At 38.6% G+C, this 22672-nt stretch overlaps 1 protein-coding gene across 11 annotated transcripts in view; it reads left to right on the top strand.

Moving 5' to 3' along the window:
- The window catches only part of FAT3 (FAT atypical cadherin 3), a 405288-nt gene that overhangs the window by 257191 nt on the left and 125425 nt on the right, over positions 1-22672 (top strand). For all 11 annotated transcript variants that reach the window (XR_004355164.1, XM_032678484.1, XM_032678483.1 and 8 more), the window contains one exon: positions 15032-15093. Coding sequence is in view for 10 of the 11 variants with exons in the window: in XM_032678484.1 (XP_032534375.1) it covers positions 15032-15093 (62 nt within the window). In the remaining variant the exon portion in view is untranslated. The remainder of the gene's footprint in view (positions 1-15031; positions 15094-22672) is intronic.

The following is a 22672-nucleotide window of genomic DNA, read 5'->3' as shown; positions in this document are numbered from 1 at the left end:
AGGACACAGAGGGTGGGACTCCCCTTATCAAACTGTAGGCATCTGCACCTGAGCTGGTTTTGTAAACTTCCTTTTGTAGTGACTGGAAAGAGATAGACACCTCTAAACTGCATTTTATCTCCTCTTAGCTTGGATAGCTAAAAAAACACATATAAATCATGCTTCAGAGGTGCCTGTTTCTCTCCTTTGACGAGGATGTTTGTCAGTCAGGTAGGATCCAGGTGAGCACAGTGAGTCTTTCCTGTCCTAGTTAGCCAGGGTCTTATCATGGTCTGTGGCACCTGTGCTAGCCCTTGGCTTTGACACAGGTTTTGGTGGTGTGGCTAGGGAAATATTACTGACTCTTGGAAAAATCCATGTCTTACTCCATATATTTAATCTCACTTTGTCTTCCTTCCTTTAACTGACAAAGCAAAATTATTTTTGGATGGGGGTCTTAGTGAACTTCTAATGAACTGTTGCTCATTTCACTTTTAATGGACTGTTGTTGATTATTTTGTTACTTTGCACTATTGCTACCTCAGTTCATTTCTGCAGTTCATACAAGGATTGCTTTTGGGAGAGAAAAGGCTGCTGTAGCTCTCTGTGCATCCATGGTTTTGGACCATCATCACTGCTCTTTGGAGCAGCCACCAGGATTGCCCAGGTCCTCTGACAGTGCACTCAGCTCTGTCTGTTGCTGTTACCAGACATCATGTCCCCTTAGAAAATGGTGTTTTGTTGTTCATGGGATTAGATCTGTGCCTATCCTGCCTCTGATGGAGTCCCATCCCAGCTGCCAAGCAGTCTCTGGTCTCTGCTCCCAGTTCCTGCATGTCTCTGTGACCCACACAGTGGCTCTTAGCTCAGTACAATGTGCTTTGGTAGATAATGGGCTGTTAAGAAGCTATGTGATAGTGATTTCCTCCATCTTAAAATGTTTTAAAAACCTAATCCATTTGTGTTTTATCTCTGGATTGTTTCAATTTCACCAAGCATTACCTACAGCAGATAAAACCTGACCAGTTTCTAGACTTAGGGCTCTGCTATTGCTCTAAAAACAATGCCGCAAATAGAAAGAATAATTTGGGTAAATGAGGAGGCCTAATTGATTCATCAAGGGTTATACAGCACGGAGCACTTCAAAGCATCCTCACAGGATCCTGCTGTGAAATGCCACTCAGCCTCCAGCCACAAGAAGCCCAAGGAGAAAATGCTCTGCATGTTTTAAGGAGGTACTGAGTCTTAGCCTTAAAAACCCAAAACCTCATTGTTTTTCCTTGCGTAGAGACTCTGTGTCAAATATGTGTACATTATTTTTGCCTACATTTACCCATTTTTTATCTCAAGAAGAACTCTCAATATTGTTCACATTCTTAAAACACAAACCTGAGGGACTGAAGAGTTTTAAATGTGCTTCTCAGTGCACAGCACCAGTCTTCAACACGTAGTTTTACGTTAATAGCTAAGATTACCTATCTGTAAAATGGGAGAAATCTGTTTAACCCAAGGAGGAGTTAACCTCATACCTCACACAGGCTTTTGGTGCTGAATTCATTGACATTTATAGGGTATAATGTAATCTTTGTATGCTAGATGCTGTTAAAGAACATGATGTTGAGGTTCTTAGATTTTCCTGGAGTTTTTTTTTTTTTTTATTATTATTTTTAAGTGTATGTTGAAAACTATAAAGTCACTGAGGAATGAAGTTTTATTTCTAATTTGATAAAACATATTGGAAACAATGGAAAACTTAGGTAACTTAGTGTTGTTTTGAGTCCCATGTTTGAGGCAGTTTTATTCCTTTCAGAACTGAATAAAAAAAAAAGTAACTGATCTGTAAATCAACCCTTTGATGGAGTAAAACTGCCAGAAACCAAAACTGATCTGGCTCAAATGATAGACACTTACTCTGGCTGACAACTTATACATTTAATTGGAAGCTACAGCTTTTGAAATGAATTGGACAGGGTGAAATCATCACAGTCTTAGATGTAGACAATGACAGAAGCCAGTATGTTCAGTTCTCTTCATTGAGGCTTGTAACACAAAAAAAAAGCTGCTGATCTTACTGGATTGTGATAGAAGATATTTGCCCTTCACTGAATAATGAGCTTGCAATCACATTTTGCTGAAAAAAGTTCTTTGTACAAACGAAACTTAAATCAGAAGGAAGTTAAATCTCATTTTTTACTCTTCGATCAAAACCTTCATGCTTCAGCACCTCATAGAGAGGAACATTAGGCTCACATTTCTGTAATCTTATTTGTTATTCAAGATTTGCTCCTGATAGCTTAAACTACTGGTGGGGGGGGGAACACCAAAAAAAACAAAACCCAAAAATAATTAAAAAAACCACCACACTCATACAGCCTTAAAAATGGAAAATCGATTCATTTCCCCCACTTTGCAAAGCCTTTCATTATAAAAGGGGAGCAAAGCAAGTAGAAAAGAACTGCATGCATCTAAAGTCACCAGATCTTTTCACTTGTTCCCAGGGCTCGGACAACAATGCCACTATGAAAATAGCTCTGAGGAGGAAGAGCATGCTGGGTAATGAGATGCAAATGAGCACACCAAGCATCCTACTCTGCCTCAGAGCCTTTGTATCCAGTAGTGCAATAACAACCAGCTTTTGAGTCATGATAGGTTACCACAGAATAGGTTTCACAATGGGCATGTTTATTACCCTCATGGTTCTCCTCAGCTTGTGGTCAGCAGGATAGTTAAACATGGCATCCATTTTAGTGAGAAGTTGCCTAGATTAAAACTAGCTGAAATAAGAGTGTCACAGCTAAGTGTAACAAAACTCAGTGTGGGACCTTGTGAAGAGAGAAGGGTATTTTATGTTATTTAACTTGATCCACAAGTACGTTTTTCTTACATCCTCTGCACACCAAGGCATATGTATTCAGGTGCTGTGGCCAAGATGACTCTTGTGGGAAACTAAAGACCTCACTGTGTCTCTTGGGTTCTTCTTGAGTGGCAAGGATCTGAGTTTTGAACAGGTCTTTTAAAACATCTAGGAGTTAACAGTTACCTTTACATCTCAATTTTGCTTACTTTGGCTTCTGTAACTCATTGCTGATTTCCTTTATCTCATCTTGGATATCTGTAAGGCCATCACCTGTCTTTCTCTTAGCATGATAGCATAGGTGACGTACTGGAACCTTGTTGCCCTCCTCCTGTTACCAAACTACAGGTCTTCTGCTGACAGGTCGATGCTGAGACCTTATCAGAGCCCTGTGCCCAGATGTAAACAGCATGTTCCTCAGTCTTCTCCTTGGTTTAGCACTACAGATCATTCTTGCAAACCTGACTGTTGTTTCTTTTGATGCTTTCACACGTATACATTTCCATTCCTGTTTCATCCATATGCATCCTAATATTTCTGATAGGGACCTGGACAAAAGGAAGGTAGCTAAGGAGACTTGATTTACTCAGTTGGAAAAACCAAGGAAGGAATAGAGGAATAGCTTTGATTGCTCCTTGGGTACACGATTCTACCATGCAGGTGTGAGAGGACCTGAGAGACCCATTTATGTGACCAGGGGAGAAGCACAGGTGAGACCTGGATCAAGTCACACACATACTCCTTTCAGGTAGTTCAGCATTGATATCTGGGGCCTTCAGAGGGTGAGGAAGTGGAATATGAGGACTTGTGCGCTAACCAACTGTCAATGAGAATTTAGAAAGTATAATAGCAAAGAAGCATATGAGTAGTATTGGAGCAAAACAGCAGTGCTGAGCTTCAGGCAGGAGAAAGTAAAAATCAAATTGCGGTTATCCCTACAGCTGCAGTACTTCCATCAGCTGCTTGTCACTGCCTCTGGATGCAGTGCCTCTGTTCCAAAAGTAGTCCTTGCAGTAGCACCACTCCATCTTCATTCATTTAGTAATGGCTTCTCTGTCATCAGCCCCATTGGTAGCAAAGGCTTGCTTAGCATCCCTGCTTTCAGTCTCCTCTTCTCTGCTGGGATTGATGCCCATTCACATCCTCCCCCAGTGCACATCTCCTTATTCCTCTGTCCCGTCTATACTCTCATTCCAGCCTCATTCTTTTCAGTTAGAGTTATAAATAGATCAGTGTCGTGGTTTAACAGCAGCCAGCAGAAATGGTACATGGGGTGCTGCTGAGACCCTTGACTGAGCAACTGAACATGGGGTCTGCTTGCCCTTCCTGCGCTCCATGTGCCTGCACATGTGGAAAGGATCCCACCTCTCCGTTTGTTTCAAAACAAGAGAGAGCTCTTTGCAAGTAATTAATTCCACTTCTCTTCCTCAACCAAAGATTCACTGGTACCCAGGACCCACTGACAGCTGTTTGACAATGCTGGGGCACTGCACTAGCTTCGCAGAGAAAAACAGCTGCTGTTCCTGTTCTAGTTTTGCTGTGTATTTTTGCTATTTTTTATGTGCTAAGCCACTGAAGTGAGGCTCACAGCTAATACAGTATTTTACCCACTGATAAAAGTTTATAAATCCCTACACAAAGAAGCAAAAAAGAGGCAGATTTTAGAAAATGCTTTGTGCTGTTATAGTTGAGCTTTATGATATTGTTAGTTAATAATATCTTACTCTTAACAGAAGTCATTATTTCCTTTATAGATCACAAGGCACTTTACAAAGAATGATACCCATTATCCCATTTTATGGGAAGGGAAACTGAAGTACAGAGACATAAAATGTCCCATGTGAGGTTACAGACCAAGACAGAGGGTGAGCTGGAAACCAAACAGAGGTGTTTCGTAGGCAGGAGAGCACCTTCAGAAGGGCAGCGGATCTTGACAGTGGTGTGAGTTGCATATCATGAAACAGGGCCATATATCTTTTCTGTGAGGCTTCTTTCCACAGCTCTGTGTTCTGCCTCCAGATCAGGAAGGTCACCTCGTCAATGAATCATTTTTTTATTAGGGATGAAGATGAGATTGACTTGATCTGGCAAATCTGCAGGTAGCACAAGGCACTGCTCTCCCAGCACTGTGGCTTTACTGAGCTGAAGACAATTGCTGGTCATGAGGGATCAGCACCTTTCTTTTTTTTTTTAACGCATTTGGGAGAAAAGCTGGTGTTGTTTTTCTGTTGTCAATAGCTGTGCTTGGTTGAGGGAAAAATGCAAAATCACTTCTCTTTAAAAGGTAATGAGGGTGTCTAGATTAGAGAGGAAAACTGACAGCTGCGCCCTGCACATCCTCTGCACCTCCTCCACCATTGAGAAAAGAAAATACCAGGACTTCATCGTGCTGTGACCTATACATATGTTATACAAAAGCGTACATTGGAGACTTTTTTATTATTCTTTTTTCCTTCCTTTGTCATAATATGCTAGAGAAAAAAGTTGAATAATAATTCATGATGTATCCAGGCCCAAGGTGCAGAATATTTGCATAGCCCCTTTCCTCTGGAAGTGGCACCACCTAACCCTGCCGTGGATATTATGTAAGTCTTCATTTCTGCAAACAGTGACATTAATTAGCATAAGTTATAACTAGAGTCTAGTTAGGCTCAGTCGTCACTTTTGCAGAATTATGAGGCCTTTGTGCACAAAAAAATTAAAGAAAATTGTATAATCATTATGTGTGCTGGTTATTAAGCTAGCCACCAGTTAGATGTATTTATAGCTATTCCTGCCAGTAATAATGATATGCTAATTATAACCCAAATAGAATTCTGTAATTTCTCCCTGAAAATGAAAGCCATGGAGGGGGATGTTAAAAATCTGTGCTGAGGCATCGTATTAGCAATTGGGTTTTTAGGCAACAGTGTTCTTCTTAAGGGAAGAAAACAAAAGAAGATATGAATGCTACTTCTTTTGTGTTTGTTTGAGCCTAAATAAAGGATTTGGACTTGAAAACGTTCTTACCCTACAAACCGTGAACTCCTGTGTGAAGTGTTTTAGAAGAGCTAAGCCCCTGTGTGACAGTCCCTCAAGGGCATTTGCTCAGTTGTTCCAGAGCATCACAACCCTAAGAGATGACTCAGGCAACAATTATAATGCGGAGAAATTGCTCATCAGCTGTGCTAGAGGAGCCAGTGCAGCTTGGGCATGTTGAATATTATCCGTCCTTTCATTTAAATAATGCAGCAGTGTTAATTTAAATAATGCAGACTCTGTCTGCAATCTTAAGGGCAGGTCAGGAGGGATCCCTTGGGGTCATAAAATGATCATTTTAGAGTAAGGCTTTCTGGGGTTGCAGTTTGAGTTTCATCCCACTTGAGTTCAGGCCTGAACTGAGATGCCTGAAGGTATTTGCGGTCCAAAGTGACCACAGTCAACTGGTGACTGTGGTTTGATACAGAAACCTTTGCAGACCTCATCCTGCTGTCCACAGCTAGTTTGGATGTGGCTTCTTCCTGACCAAACCCAGCTCACTGCCATCACTCCTTTATCAAGTAAGAATAACTATGATAGTTTCCCTTCCAGAAATGTGAAAGAACTGGCACCTTAAATACGACTCCTGACACAAGTAACTATTGAGGGTTATTATCAAATCAGAGATTTGAGCCATGCATTTGGGAGATAACAAATAAAATGTCAGCAGTAAAGAGCAGGAAGACAGGGTAAAAAAATAAGCCTTTTAGTCACAGAACTATTTGTCTGACCTCTGTCAACTGCAAGGCTTTCAAACATATTTTGAAGGACAATATAATTAAAACATGAAAATAAGTAGAAAACCAGATAAAAGTGCTCATGGGTTTACCAGAAGTAAATCTTATCAGCCTGTCTTGATGTCACTAATAAGATAAATGATGTTGCAAGAAATACTCTGTGTGTCATCTACGTGGACTTCAGTAATGCATTTGATACGGTTGCACTGCAGAATTTATGAGGTACGAGGACATGGAGATTAATAGTCAAATTGATATGTGCGTACGGGTCTGGCTAAAGAGGAAATAAAAATTATGAGCCTTGAATAAGGAATTTGCATGCTGAAGGGCATACATTAACAGCTTATCTCAAGTACTGGCTAGGCAAATGATTTGTTCGGTGGTTTCTTCAATTATGCTTCAAAAGAGGGAGTTTGCTCTCATCCAGAGTTAGCAGGCATCGTCCAAACCGGAGAGTTTAGGGAAAGGGGTGGGGGGGGGGGGGAAGAAAGGATCTCTGAGAGTTTGAAGAGTAGAAATTAATTAATCAAGTAAACAAAACAGTGCATTTGAGGACTAATACACGATCTCTGCTCCCTGCCAGGTGCATCCACGGGAATCAGTAGTTAGGCTGCTTTAGTGGGGCTATGTAGATGTTATTGGAGCACAGTGTTCTCCATCCATCAGGCTTAGGAGGGATGAGGGTTGGAACTGCAGTGCAAGAAGGGTAATGGCAAATACATTAGGTGAGAGGAAGCGAATACAGTGTGGTTTGTTTAGTTGACTAAAATGAAGGTTCAAGTTTTTCATAAATGCAGTCTGTCTGGAAACTGGGGCATTCAACATTCATGTTCTCAAACAAGCTTCCAGGAGGAATATGCGTTCCAGAAAACCTGTCCACTCCACAAATGAAGAAGAATATTTAGAAGAGCAGTGGCTTTTCCTGCAGTTCCTGAGGACTGCGCTGGATAAGTTTTGAAGAATGAAAGGGAGTCCCTCTGAGTCCCCTGTTCTACAGGCTGAACAGACTGGCACACCATATTGTCACTTTAAACATATTCTAGGAACAAAAAAAGACAGAATCTGCCTTTAAAGGAAAGCATAATCCAGAAATCTTCATTGAAGTGAATGTTTGCTGTGCATTTTGTTCAGAGTTTTGATATATTCAGCAATAAGCTGATGGAACTCTTAAAGAGAGACAGAAGGGACAACCAAAGAGGAACAAAAAGGTTTTGCTTCGGCTTCTCCTTTATTTTTTTTCAGACATAACCATGCATTAGAAAATGTAACTGGTTTTTAAAAGCAATCATTTTTTAGATCTAGCTTGTTTCAAAGAGGTCATTTCACTCTCATTGTCACCTCAGGAAAAACAATAAAGCAGCAGTCCTCCACATAATTGCACAGGCTCGCCTGGTGGGTTCTCTTTCTTGCTCGATGAAGTATCATTCATTTAGATCAGAATACAGTCTTTCTAAATTAGAGGTTTACATGTGTAATTATATAAAATGATATGTTTGTTTACATCTCTAAGTAAAATGTACGTCGTTTTCTATCATTTATCTTTGAAATTCAATTTTGCTTTGTCGATCCCTAATTTATTGCAGGAGATAAATGTTCTGTTAGAGTGTTTACAATGCCTCTCACTGCCTGTGGGTAATAGAATTACTGTGGTTAGGAATATGCGATAGTTTTACGTTCCTGAATATATGGTGAAATCCTAATGCTATTTATTGTGGCTGCACTTTTGTTTTTATCCATCTGAACTCTTAAATTTACTTTCAAAGAGTAGTGGGACAGTTGACAGCTGATGGCTATATTTCTCAGCAGCTGTGTACTCTCTTCTCTGTTCAGTATATGCGTGGAGGGGCTGTGTTCATACCTTTGTGTGTACAGTTAATAAATATTTGACATTTCCGATAAACTCATCAGTAAACCCATAAACTCCCATATGAATTTCTGCCAATTTGGCCTTGGGGCTCTGGTGAACGAGCAGTGTGTATATCCAGTCAGTGAATTCATGGAACATTTTTGTAAAAACCATGTTTGGTTTACTTATTCCTTTTATCTGCTTAACTGATTGGGTTAAAAGGCCTGTATTTTCAGCAAACAATCCCAAGGCATTTTTTTCCAATGCAGAACTTTCTAGGGTAACTCCACAGAATGTTTCCTTTGGTATCTTCTTGTGGTTTTCTTTCTGTGTCCTTATTCCTTACAATATTTGAGAAAGGCAGATTGGGAAGTGCCTCTGCTCTGAGCTGTGACAGTAGCCTCAGTGTTGCAGGATGCTCAGAGCCTCTCAGGGCACAAGAACTCTGCAGAGAAAGGTCTCTAATTTTATATTCTTGTTTCCATTTCAAAATTGTTCTCTTTGAAGGTAAGGATCAATATTTTAATAAGGACAAAGTTTCTCTCAGCACCTAGGGACTAGAAAGCTTTAAGACGAGACTTTGGCTAATCCATCCAGACTACTTCTGTGTGGCTGTTACAGGGCATATATGGCCTCGTGCTGCCTGGCAGTCCTGGGCAAAAACCCTAAATCCACTGCGAGTGGAAAGGGTGTAAAGCATTTACTGCTATGATTTGGAGCCAGGCAGTATGTCGTGAGGTTAATGTTTAAACCCTGCATAATAACCTGACATCCCTACTCATACTTCCAACCCATCCCACACTGGTACTTTCTTAATGAAATATTTTTTATGAATATGCAGAGCAATTAAAAAAAATTATAATGGACAGTAAAACATGCGGTAAATTGTATTCCTGTTAATGTTTTGACGGGGAAGGGGAAGACGTTACTTTCTTTCTCACCTTCCTATCTCTATGAAGACATTCAGCTTTCAGCTTAAAATAGAGAAATTTATTTGGCTTCTTTTACTTTAGCCTGCTTGTCACCTGTCTTATACTCTTTTCATATTTCACTTAAAAAAAGTTTAAGAATAAGAAATCAACTAAAAGAGTTCTTCAGAATTTTTTTTTTAAATTATTCTTTAAACTATAAAATTTGCAACACTTCCAGAGATAGCAGTAAAATATGCTGTGTCTCCATACCAGATTCTGTTATCTTTTAAGCAGTACTTCAGGAAACAGCTCAGGTAAGGTTATCCATCCACAGGTTGAATGAAAATAATTTAATTTCATAAGGAGAAGGCTATTGAACTCTCCTTGGCTTCACAGCCATATTAGGGAAATTCAATCTGTGTTAGAAAATAGCCTGTGGCAAACTAATTTGTGGTCCCTAAGTGCCATAGTATTGAAAAATATGTGAATTTCTTCTAAGTCAAGGGTCAGTTTAGTTACTATCACACCTACAGCTGTAAGCTATTCTGGATGTGCAGAGAATAAGCATCAGAATAAGCAAACCCACAGCAGTGTTTCCCTTTGTGTGCTACTGTTGAAGCTATCCAGTGCTTCAAGATTTCCTCTGCCATAGGCTTTGCATTTAACAGCCCTTGATGAATTTTTCTTCTGTGGCTAAGTCCATGAATTAATTTGTTTCCAACAAAAATTCTTCCAATAGTGCATATATATATTGAAAGAATGAATATCAGTAAATAATAGAGCTAAATATACCTCTGTAAATATGTGCATTTTAAGATAATTTTTAATATTCAACTTACTGGGTAGACATAAAATGTCACAGACGTAAATATACATTGTCAAATATTTGTATATGCAGTATATAAGTATGTATTTGTCTAGCATGGTCTATCTACTTCAGCACACAGAGGTTTTATTTCTGTGAGCACCCTTCTGTGAAACAAGAGAGCTAACTGAAGGCAGAGCATGGATTATTCAGTTGGAAAATCCTAATTGTCAGTTGACTACTCTAATTCAAGCATTTAAGGCAGAGTTAGTTGCAGGTTTGCATTTGCCACCCCGCTTTTTGACTCCAAGAACAGAGGTAGTGAATGCCTTGAGTTTTCCAAATCAGAAAACATTGAGAAAATAAAGAAACGCTTAATTTTTCCAGCATATAAATTAAGACTTATGTGCATATTCTACTCTGAATCACTAGTTGATATTTTATGACATTTTTAAAACAGTGTTGTCCAATAAATATGTGATCCTCAGATGACAATTTGGGCTATCCTAGTTTTGTTTTATCTTTGGCTGTCACCTTCACTTTGATCATCATCAAATTGTAAAAAAAAATAAATGTATAAAGCATTACTCATACTGTTGAATTCGTAACTATTGCTGATTTTATGTCATGATCAATAATGTATACAGACATATATGTGTATTCATCCACACACATACCTGGCATTACTTCTAAGGCATCAGATCTATCACCAAGTTACTGCTTGCTAGTAAGTTACATTTCTTCTTTTGCACTTTAGTAACTGCATGCTTTACTAATTGCAAATGCAGAGTAACTCAGGCGGTTTTGATCCGTTTCACTGAACTTTTCCCTTCTTTAGCACATCTCAAAGTGCTAAAACCATTATCCCAAGCATCAGTGGTAAGTGTTGCTCAAATGTCTTGATCACACATCTGAGCCCTGATGACTGGTCATTTGTTTCCAAGATGAGGTGTTGGCTGAAGATTGTATAGGCCGATGTATTGGCTAAATTGTCAGGGTTTCTTTGTGTTGAACCTGTTCTTTCTTTTGTGTCACTATGGCTACAACTAAGCACTAAGGCAGGTCTGCCTTTTTGCCCACCCTACATCTCTGGTTCTCCCACCTAGATTATAAAGTGATGGGATGAAGAACATTGCCATTTCTTCTCCATCTACATGCTGAATTTCCTTTCACAAGGGAATAATGCGGGAGACAATGATGATCTGACGCAGTGTACAGTGAGGAAGGATGGAGGTAGGATGTTCCACTGTTGGTGTCAGCTGGGACTTGTGACCATGTCCTGCAGTATAATGGGACATGTTGTGAGGGGTGAGATTGTTCACCTTCCAGCATTTCTGAACTCTGTAACAGAAGGGGAACAATAATTATTCATTTATTAAGATGAGGAAAATATTCCAACAGCAAAAGTGGCAGGTATCATAGAAAAGCAAGATTTATAAGAATATATAGTTGCCTGCAAGCTGAAATATTGGCTCAAGCAATGTTTTGAAGTTTCACAAAACATTTCATTTATATAGTCTGAAGAACAGATGTGCCAGAATGCAGAGAGAGATATTTTAACTCAGAAAGTCAAAGAAAAGTATGAAATTCTGTGACTGGGATGACATAACCTTGCTTGTGAGCTAATGGTTTCAGTGTAAATAACTTTTCTATCGAATACAGTTTTCCTCTTCACTTTTATGGATGTTCTTAAAGATAACAGTTACAAATATCTCCATGATGGATCATGATGTTTCCCTTGAAATTTGAGAGAAACCATTTGATAGCTGTGCAACTTTTGAAGCTTGTTATAGTTTTTGACTCTTTTTTTGATAAATGCATGCTACATTTCCCAGCTGCCTTTGGGGAGTTGTCCAGATGGCTGTGTCTGTAAGGGCTATGGCAGGTGCCGAAGATAGGAAATAAAGAAAGGGTCATTTTTTTATCACTGTCCCCTTGTGATTTTCTTTCATAACCAGGAGTGCAGCCTAACATAATTTCCTTGGGTTAATTTTTCTCTGAGAGTTATTTTCTTTAGATAATACCTTTACACCATAACAGAGTATGACAATTTAATGCAGCTAGATAAGAACTAAAACTGGGATATGGTCTCTTGTGCAAAGTCAAGTTTCTCTCAGTTGCCCCAGTATCTTGAAAATAAAGTTCTATATCCTGCTAAATATTGCTATTATTATGTATCTATGGCATGGAGTACTGAATACAGGAGGGAGGTACACAGCAAGATTTTCATAAAACCCAGGAAATTAATTTCTTTGAGATTGGACTGGTAAAGCTGTGGGTAGTCTTAGATATAACTGGTGTATTGGTTTTTTTAGTTTTGATGATTGCTTTTCAGAATTTCTTGAAATACAGTTTTGTAATCTGAAAGGACCAGATTCGTATCCATACCAATACAAGACTGTAACTAAATAAATATTAATATCAAGTAATTGACACCTGATTTTGTGTGATATTTTAAAAAGTAGCATTGCACAGCATGATCTATCCATGACTTCAGAAATGTATGTGAAAGGGAGCAGCCAGGATACTGCAATGATGCCATTATGAGTGTTGGATGGGACAGTTCCTCAGAGAATAGGAATATACATATGAGCAATTATTTCTATATATTTTTTTTACATCCTAATGAAACTGCCCAGAATGGGCAGTTTTATGTAGAGCTGTCTTTAAGGCAAAAACAATCAGTTGTGCTGGTTCATGATCCTCAAACTTCACAATCAGAACTGATGGTGATGGCTTGCTACCTGCCCTTTAGGATCAGCTCTTAAGTCCGACTGCTAAATCTTCTAAGATCTGCTACATTTAAAATATAGGCAATTCTGTCGTGGAGATTTGTTATATACTTCTTTTAGAAGGAAATTCAGGTATGAAGGCACTCTGACCATTATTGCAGTCAAAAAGACTCTATGTTGAAAAAAGGAAAACAAAAAATCCTTTTGTAATAACAGTAGTTTTGCAAGGAGGTAGATGTACTAGTAACAGTTTTTAGTTTTACCAGTGAAAGATAAGTACTATTTATTTTGACAGTTTTCATATTCAGTTTCAGATGTTAGCGCTTGCTCTTCAAAAGGAACGTGAATTCATCTGCCTGATGAAGATGATGAGGACAGAGACCTTCTATAATTTACAGCTAGACATTTCTTGTTTAAGAAGAAAGTAGGTAGAGTTCACAGTGACACATTAGAAAGGAAGAAAGTAGAACATTATAAAAATTACAATATTCCTAACTGTGATTAGGCTGTACTTGATAGATATCCCTAGTGCCTGTGCATGTGATGAATAAGGATATTTCAAATCTGAAATTTTACTTTATCAATTTGTTGGGGCTGAAATTCCTTCATAATTAGGATTTTCTTGCCTGCATCTTTGCTTTCTTTCTAGACATGGGAGAATCTTGTGTGAATGACACAAATTTATCATCCGTGCTGTCATGTCTGTTTAAACTCCTGCAGTGAGTAGATGTCTCCCATATGGTGTAACTGTTTTGAATACTTACAATTGCTTGATGCAGGCAGTACCAGTTGTTTTGTTTTTTCAGCTTTTTGCCAGCACCGGGTTCTTCCATGTAATTTTAGTGATGCACTCTGATTGCTGTTGGGTGTCACTTCTGTGGTCTAATAGATCTTGTAACAAGTCTAAAATATTGGCAGCAGAGTGCACTTCCCTGTGTTCATTTCATCCCATTACTTCAAGTAATATTTCTCCCCTTCTCACCAAAATAGGTAAAATGATTCCTCCAGGGAGAAGGTGATAGTGTATGAGCAGTTGCAGCTGTAGAAGCCTTCTGGGACTAGAAGTGTTATGTAGATGTAAGATGCTGTTGATGGGTTTCTTAAGAATTCAAGGTCATTGTGGATTTGTGTTTAGATGCTTGGCTAGTCTGATTAAATAAATAAATAGAATAGGTAATCCAGAGAGAATTTATTTTCTTGTTTTCCTTGATAATCTCAGAGACGAATTCTGGAGAACAACTTGGTCCACTGGCATTGTCTCTAAAATCAGCTTTATATCTAGGAAAAGTTGATCCCTTTGTTTGTTGGAATGTATAACAAAACAGGCACGATGCATTTTCCTATCCAAAGAAATGTTTTGTATGAGGGAAAACTCAAATTTGCCCTTTAAATATCTAGTAAGAACAAAATAAAAAACTAAGTTATGTTCATAGGAGATATGTGTCATTTTTTCTTGAGGGAACTTTGGAAGTGTTTCAGTTTCTTTTCTTGGTAGAAATCTCACAAGAGTTTAATCATTTGTGAAAGTACATTGCTTAAAAAAAGATATCTTGATCATCCTCATGTAAGAGGGTACTTTATTTTAAAGACTCAATTTGAGCATGAAACAAATTGATGAAATTGTAGTACAAAACCTTTAATGCATTATAATGATTACATTTGGAAATCATTATATATACAAGTAGTTATTACAGAAATAACCTTCTTTGTCAAGTATTCTTGTCATGGAAGTAATCAGCATCCTATCATCCTAATTGTTTGAGAACTCTGAAATCTTTAATGAGTTTTTTTTACAGAAAGATTTCAGTCAAATGCAAATGATTCATTAAAACCCTTAATCATAAGACAAACAGTTATTCTTTAGTAAATTTTTTTATTCACTGTAATAAATGTAGCGTGTTAACCATAGATACACAGTTAACTGTTTTTCAGTAACTTTTCTCACAGTATTTTTCATTAAAAGTCATTGTTAGACATACTGATTGGGCTGAGAATCAAATGCTTGAAAGATGTCAGGAAATCTGTGTCTGATATAGGTTCAAATAGTTCTTTTCCTTCGAGTATTTTAAAACTAAATTTGTCTTCGGGTTGGTAGAAATAAATATTTTTCAGTGGGTATTGACAATCAAATATCATCCTTTTTTCACAGGTCTGATTACAACAACATCAAGAAAATTGGACCGGGAACAGCAAGCAGAACATTTTTTGGAGGTAAGTTTAAGTGGAAAATATATGCTAAATACTTAACTGATTTCTGTAATTTAAAATCACTTCTTCCTGTTCCAGGAGAGTGGTATTCTCCCTTCTCTTCATTTATAATAGACTCACATAAAGCTGAGAATCACCTGATTATACAGAAGAAATAGAACATTTTGCAATTCACAAGCACAGGAAAAAAAAATGAATATGCACACTTGTTTTCCACCTGTAATCTACTTCAGTTAAGTCTTTTATTGTAGCCCTTAAATTTTGTTTTGTATAGAATGTCCAGAGCAAAATATTTTTTTAAAAAAATAGGTCGAATGACCCCAACCCTGTCAGGACTTTTAGTGTCTCAAGTAAACATGCTTAAAGTTTTGCATCTTGAATCTAACATATCAAACTAATCATTTAGATGAAAGCAAACTCTGACCTTCCTCACATTCACTGCATCATCAGAATCAGTGAATTTTTTTTAGCTTTTATGAGTTCGGACTGTTAACAACAATTTTCAAATTAAAAATTGCCTTCTAAAAGGATTGTCAGCCATTCTCTTGGCCCTTGTGATGAATGTTTCTCTTTATAAGTAGCTCACAAATGTTGGATATGGAGTGATATACTTGTAAACTACTGGTTTTGCCCCATGTGTTTTCTTTCACGTTGCTGTACACCACACTGTTTTTTTCCCTTGGGTAAAAAAAGATCCTTGATTCTGTCCTCTTGTCTATTTGTGAAATGAGGAATTCTTGATTCCTCTCGATACAAGTAAAAAAAGCCATGTTGTCCCACATAATCAGTCATCCCTAGGATGATTTTAGAAAATTCTCTTCAAATCTGTACAAGCTAAAAAACATCTGGACAAAATAGTTCCCAGTGGAATCTGGCAACAAAATGTAGAAAAATGTACATTTCCATATTCCATATTTATTTTTGTTTAGTAGGAATACCAAATTGTTTTAGTTAGTGCAGAACACAGGAGAGAAGGGTTAATTATTAGTGTACAAGTTTGGGTTGTGGGTTTTTTTCTTGATAATTCACTGTAGATTCTTACACTTCCATGCAATAAATAAATAGAGGGAAATAAAAGGATTTTTCCCTTTTTAGGATTAATTAAGTTGGAAAGTTAGTAATCATGTGTTCCAATATCTTCAAGCTTTCCAGTTTATACTGTCAGAATAGATCACAAATGGAATGAAAGGGGCATTGATTTTGAAATACATCTATTGATGAGAATCTTAGGTCTGGAAGTCTCTTTTGCTCAGCAGAGCATCCTGGTGGATGACAAGTTAGCCATGAGCCAGCAGTGTGCCAGTGTTGCCAGGAAGGCCAGTGGTGTCCTGAGACACCTTAAGAAAGTGTGTGGTCAGCATGGCACAGGAGGTGATCCTTCCCCTCTACTCTGCCCTGCTGAGGCTGCATCTGGAGTGTTGTGTCCGGTTCTGGGCTCCCCAGTTCAAGAAAGGTGAGGAACTACCAGAGAGGGTCCCATGGAGGGCTGCAAAGATGATGAGGGGACTGGAGCACCTCTCTTACAAGGAAAGCCTGAGGGATCTGGGCCTGTTTAGCCTCAAGAAGAGAAAACTGAGAGAGAATCTTATCAATGCTTATAAATATCTTAAGAGATGGTGTCAAAAGGATGTGACCAGACTCTCTTCAATGGTGCCCAGTGACAGGACCAAGGTCAACAGGCACAAACTCAGGAAGTCCATTTGAATACAAGGAAAAACTTCTTTTCTGTGAGAGTGACAGAGCACTAGAACAGGCTGCCCAGACAGGTTGTGGAGTCTCTCTCTGGAGATATTGAAAACCTGCCTGGATGCAATCCTGTGCAGCCTGCTGTAGGTGAAGCTGCTTTAGCAGGGAGGTTGGACTAGATGAGTTCCAGAGGTCCCTTCCAACACCAAGCATTCTGTAATTCTGTGACTTATGTGTTTGTCTCAGAGACCTCAGCAAAACATGCCAAATTCACATATTCCAGGGGATTCCCCTACAGATAGGAAAGTGCTACTATTAATAGCAAAAATTAAAAAATAATTATTTATAGGAATTCGGCTTTAGTCATTAATACGAGTTAATGTACTCCTTCCCCTGAATTTTATCTGCTTTGCAAAAATAACCATCTGCAAAATTTTGAGGACTGAAGATGTAATAAAGGGAAATTTGTGTCTCATAGGCTGCTCTGAGGCTTGTGAATGGAGAGTAAAGTGGAGGGCAGGCTACGTAGAAGAGAAACACCTGAGCAGTGTGTCCTGCAGAAGTGGGGAAAACACATTGTAAAACCCACCTTGGAACAGTGTTCAGGAAGGGGAAACAGACTCTGGTAGAGACACAGCTCCAGTGGCCAAATTGACCCTTTGACCAGTTGAGTTCGTAATGAAACACTGACCTTCACTGCTTCCTGGGGGGAGCAGTTCCTGCTGCACATGAGCTGGGGTCCAGAGCCAGGCTGGTCAAGCTGTGCTCGTTCTCATGGCAAACTGAGAAACGTTTTCTAAAATGCCTGTCTGTCTCTGTGTAATTAACCCCCTGGGGAGGCCTTAATTGCCCAGACAACCGTGGTCTCCCAGTAGTTCAATGTTTCCCTTCCAGCTTCATTTCATACCCTTCTTCCAGGAGTTTGTCTGATGTAAAAGAGAGCAAACTTGGCTCCCTTTGAAAAGCTCTGATTAGTACTTGATCTAGCAACCCTTGCTCCCCTTTGTCCATTGTGTGTGAGTGTGTGTGTGTGTGTGTGAGGCACTGACTGACTTTTCCTAGATACAACTTTTTAATTATTTTAAATAAAGTTGTCTCTTCCCTACCTGAATTTGACAGAGACGCTGTACCCTGTACCAGCCAGTACTTACTTATCAAATTTCATTATTAACAGTATTTCCACCTCTTTCAGAGAAGTGTTTAGGCAAATGAAGTGAAATAAGATGGCAGATGTTAGTCATTGTAGTTGTGTTTAGTGCCAGTGCTCGTCTCCAGATTGCTTCCCATGATAGCTTAGAGCTGCTCTTCTGGAGTTAGCTGTCCCTGTCCATACCAGAGGAAACATGAATTACCGGCAAGGACTGGATGTGTATTTTTAAGGCTGACATGCTTAGGAAAGGAGAATCTAAGTGACTTCCCTTGTAAGTACACAAGAATTCTGTTGCAAACTAAGTACTGAGGCCCAGGTCACATGTGCATCTCTTCCTCCTTCCTCCTTTAGTTATTTTCTTTGGATGTATGGACCTGTGTCCGCATGGATTTTTTAATGTACCTAAGGCTGCTGTCATAGGGCTCCAACTTACCAAAGAGTATGTCCCAAAGTGAGGACAGAAATATGTCTAGACCTTGAACCAAAAGATGAATGAGGAAGTCAGAAATTGAGTCCCCTTTATAATAATTGAGATTTAAATTGGGTGTCTCTGGATTTTATATAGTATGGTCTCTTTCTTATTAATGGAATGCTTCTGCCTGAAATGGGAGGAAAATGACCAGTTGATTGCATTACTTTCTCACATGAAACAAGCCAGAAGCATTTGTTCTATTTCACAGACTTTCTCAAAGATTCTGTAGTTGGGATGAAGTGTTTAAATATCCATCTGAAAGAAGAAAAGTAATCCTGAGAGTTACATGCTTGCTTCACAAGTAAATGAAAAGAGCAATGTATTTCCAAGTGAGATGCAACTTTCAGGTGATTTTCTTTATTCTCCTTCAATAATTGAACACATCATTCTCTTCTTTCCTTCTTTTTCTTCTTCCTTCTTCTGGATATGTGTTGTCTTCTATAATTTCTCTGCTAACACTTCACTCTTTCTGCTCTTGTATTATACTGATTTACTAAAAAGAGGAAGCTAGAAGTGGAGAATATGAGTGGAGTTTGAGCTATGGAAAAAAGCACTGGGTTTTTTCTACCTACATTTTTTGTAGATGCCTCCTAATCCTGGTCTGACAGCTTTACAAACTCTAGTTATTTTGCTACGTGATATTATGCAAACAGCTGCTGAAGAGATGGAGGTCTGATAATAAGCAGAAAAAATTAAACCATTTCAGACAGGATCTGCACCCTTGTGTGGTGTCAGTTGATTTCGAGATGTCCAGAATATGAATAGGCCCTGATCTGCTTTCCAGTGTACATGACAGCTTCATGGGAGAGGATTGTTGACTCCAGGCTACACTTCATTGACTTGTGCATTCAGCCTGGAAAGTGGATCTGAGCACATGCTTTCTCACCCTGAGCAGTTTTTGAATACGCTGTAGCAGATGTTTTGTTGCTTTATACTTCAGCACAGAAAGCCTCTGCAAAACACACCCACCGCTGAGGAGTTCAGCTTGCTGGAAATTACTGGGGCAAGACCTGTGTTTAGCAAAAGACCTAACCAAAAGAGTTACAGCCTGGTGTGAAATTCTAGCAACAGTCTTTGAAACTTTATGCTGGAAGGGATGAATTGTCTGTACTGAGACATGACCTCTCTATCCTTTTGGTAGCGGTATATAATAAACTGGTGCTTTTAAAGTGCTGAAGCTATTTAGTCTCTCCTTGATGAGCACATGTGGTGCAGGCTTTTAGGTCATTTAAGCAGTTTTGAAAACTTTGTCCGTAGTATATCTCTGTTCCTCCAAACTATGTTTAAATTTACCACTGTAGATTCATTCAGAAATTATCTTTAACATTTGTCACGGTGGAAAACTTGTCTATTCAAAGTGTCTCTAAAGAATAAAAGTAGTTGTTAATAAGTATGGGCAGAACTTTAAATCTCTTCAGAAGTGACAAAGATACTGAAGGCAATAGGTTTAAAAATAGTGTTACTGCAGCCTTAGCCTTTCAATGTCCAAGTCATGTACCCTAATTAATGAGAAGTGGGACCAGAGCACTGGCTTAGTGCAGCTAATTTTTTGGCCAACTTAGTGCTGTGAGAATGGTAACAGTGCCTCTCAAATGCCCTGCTTTTGTCACAAATCAATATATACAAGCTTCATCAGTCTTTCTGCTGTGGTACTTGAGCACAGCTCTGAGAAGGATGTCAGTAACAGTGCAAGGGGTTGTAATGAAGATAAATTGCTAAATGTGATGTGTCAAAATACATGGGCTGGATGAAGCATATTGGTTTCTATTTACTGTAAGTACACTAAGGGTACAATAAACTGTATTACATGGTATGTATTTATATGCAGTAATTAGAGAGAAGCATAATAATCTGCTGTAATTGAAGCCTTCTAAAAAGAATTCGATTTTCCACTCATTTAATGGGAAATGGTAAATGTGAGGGGAATGTTGATAGAAGGATTATAATTTTATTTACTTGGAATTTGGTATGGAATATCACAGGGGAAGTCACTGCTGGAAACTTTATGGCCATAGTTTGCAGGGAGAAGGAATTTAAAAACTCACAAAGTGGCATTTAAAAATAGCACTACCTCTCAGTTCTTCCCACAAACACCACACTGGTAGTTCAGCTTTGGACCAGCGCTGTGTTCTCCACCATCCTCCTCTTTTTCTCCAGCATCTCCCACATAAGAACTTGAAAAATTTAACTTTGTTTTGCTGCTGAGCTTGCTCAGCTAGGCTGTAGCCTTTGCTGGTGGTGATGCCTGAAGTCAGTGGTCCTTTGTGAGAAACTGCAACATTTTCTGAAGACTATAGGCAGCCGTGTGGCAATATGCTCATGTATATTTTTACAGGAGAAGTACAAAAGTTGAAGTTCACTGGGTTTATGTAGCTGAATAGTGCTCTACAGAACACTGATTGCTTAAATCCTGGATTATGAATCTGTGTAAGCATTTGTTTCATGGTTCTTTAGCATTGCCCACATTTGGCAGAGAAAGCTGCATTTTTTCTCAGTGACATGCTGGTGATGGTGTAAAAATGAGGCAGTGTGTCTGATTGAACATTTTGTCTGAGGTTTAAGTGGTTCCAAAAACACATGCCTTTCCCTTTTTAACATTGAAGCCTATCAGAAGATGCAAGGGAAATTTAAAAAATAGGTAAATATCCTCTTATTTCTATCTTGAGCTTGAAAAGTATTACTGGCTGTGCTGGCTGGAAATAAGAGAATTATTTTAGTTATTTCTAAGACACGTGAAATCTATCTAATTGAACAGTTGATATGTAGAGGCAACTTTCTAAAAAGACAAAGATATATCAATGTCTGCTTCAAATGGTGACATGATGAACTTCAATGTCAACTTCAAAGTTACAGGAAAAAATAAAAGGAAAAAAGTAAAGAAAGGGAAAAAGAAGAGAAAGGCAGGGGGGAAAGGGAAGAAAATAAGGAGTTCTAAAGAAAATTTAAAACATGTTCATCTCATACAAGCTCTCCATGGGTTTATCAGCAGAGGAGAAAGCTGCCTGTTGGACAGGTCGGTGTGGTACTGGATCTAGCAGGGACACGAGTTCTGGGCTGGCGAGGCACACGCTGAGCTCACTCACTCCACACTACAGATTTCCATCCTGGACCCTGTGCTCCTCTGCATCAGTGTTCTAGAGATGCACGGGCTACACTTGCCCCACCTCCCCTTCCCCTCCAGATACTTTTTTTTTCTATCAAGCTGCTGTTTTCAGGAATAGCCAACAACTTTCCAAAGGCAGGAGATGACTGGAGGTTAAAACTCTCTTTCAGGGACAGATTTGCATATGACATTGCGTACTGCTTCTCATGTGTATTCAGGCAGAAAGTCTTACACAGCAAAATATGGGAGAAGTCCTGTTGTGATTCATCTGTCTGCAGTGATAAGTGGTCTCAGCTAGGCTGTTGTCTCTAACTTTAAACGTGATCTGGTAAGATGAAGAATTATCAAGTGCATAACTGAAAATATTACTAGTTTGGTTGTTAAGTGAGTGGTCTCTGTGCAAGAGATATGAATAGAAATTTCAAAATGCAAAATAATTAAGGCATGGCGTTTTTAGAGGTTATTCTCTTTTCTTTGGTTACTTCAAATTTCAATGGCTCACAGGTATCCCTTTATTTTAGATAGCATCTTGAGAAGTAACACAAATGACAAAGCCTAAGCATTGGGAAAACTGAGTTTAATAACTTTTCTGCATCTGCATCTGTAATTTTAATTTTGTTTTCATATTAAATAAGAAAAAATCTCTTTATGAATTTATAATAATGGGGCAAATTAAGTTTGGATTGGAAAAGAAGAATTGTGTGTTTAAAGTCTTTAGTATTCCATATTACATTCAGATAGCCTTTGAGAAATGTGCCCATAACTCTGACGACACAATATATATACCAAAGGAAAGGGGCAAGAATGGGTCCATGTATATCAAATACTAGTGGTGGCCCTCAGCTAATTTTAGTTACTCATTAAAACACCAATAGCCTTGAGAGACTGGATGTTCAAAGAATGTCTATGATTTCCACAGAATTTATAGACTGTTAAGTCAACCCTGAGATGCTTTGTTTGCTTTTTTGCCTTGTGCTAATGACCGATTTCAGTCTTTATTTTTTTCACTAATATTGGCCTCATTCTTTTAACTTTCTCAAGATTAGATTGATTTTCTTAAAAATGTTTTGCACATGCTAACACCAGAATGATGTCAAGGACAAACATACTACTGACAGTTCAATCAGTGCATCATTTATATCATAGTATCTGTTTCTGGCCTCTCTTGGAG

This window comes from Chiroxiphia lanceolata, chromosome 2 (genome assembly GCF_009829145.1).
Source record: "Chiroxiphia lanceolata isolate bChiLan1 chromosome 2, bChiLan1.pri, whole genome shotgun sequence".
Lineage (NCBI taxonomy): Eukaryota > Metazoa > Chordata > Aves > Passeriformes > Pipridae > Chiroxiphia > Chiroxiphia lanceolata.
The sequence above is the reverse complement of the archived record's forward strand: the minus strand, read 5'-3'. Positions and strand labels throughout refer to the sequence as shown.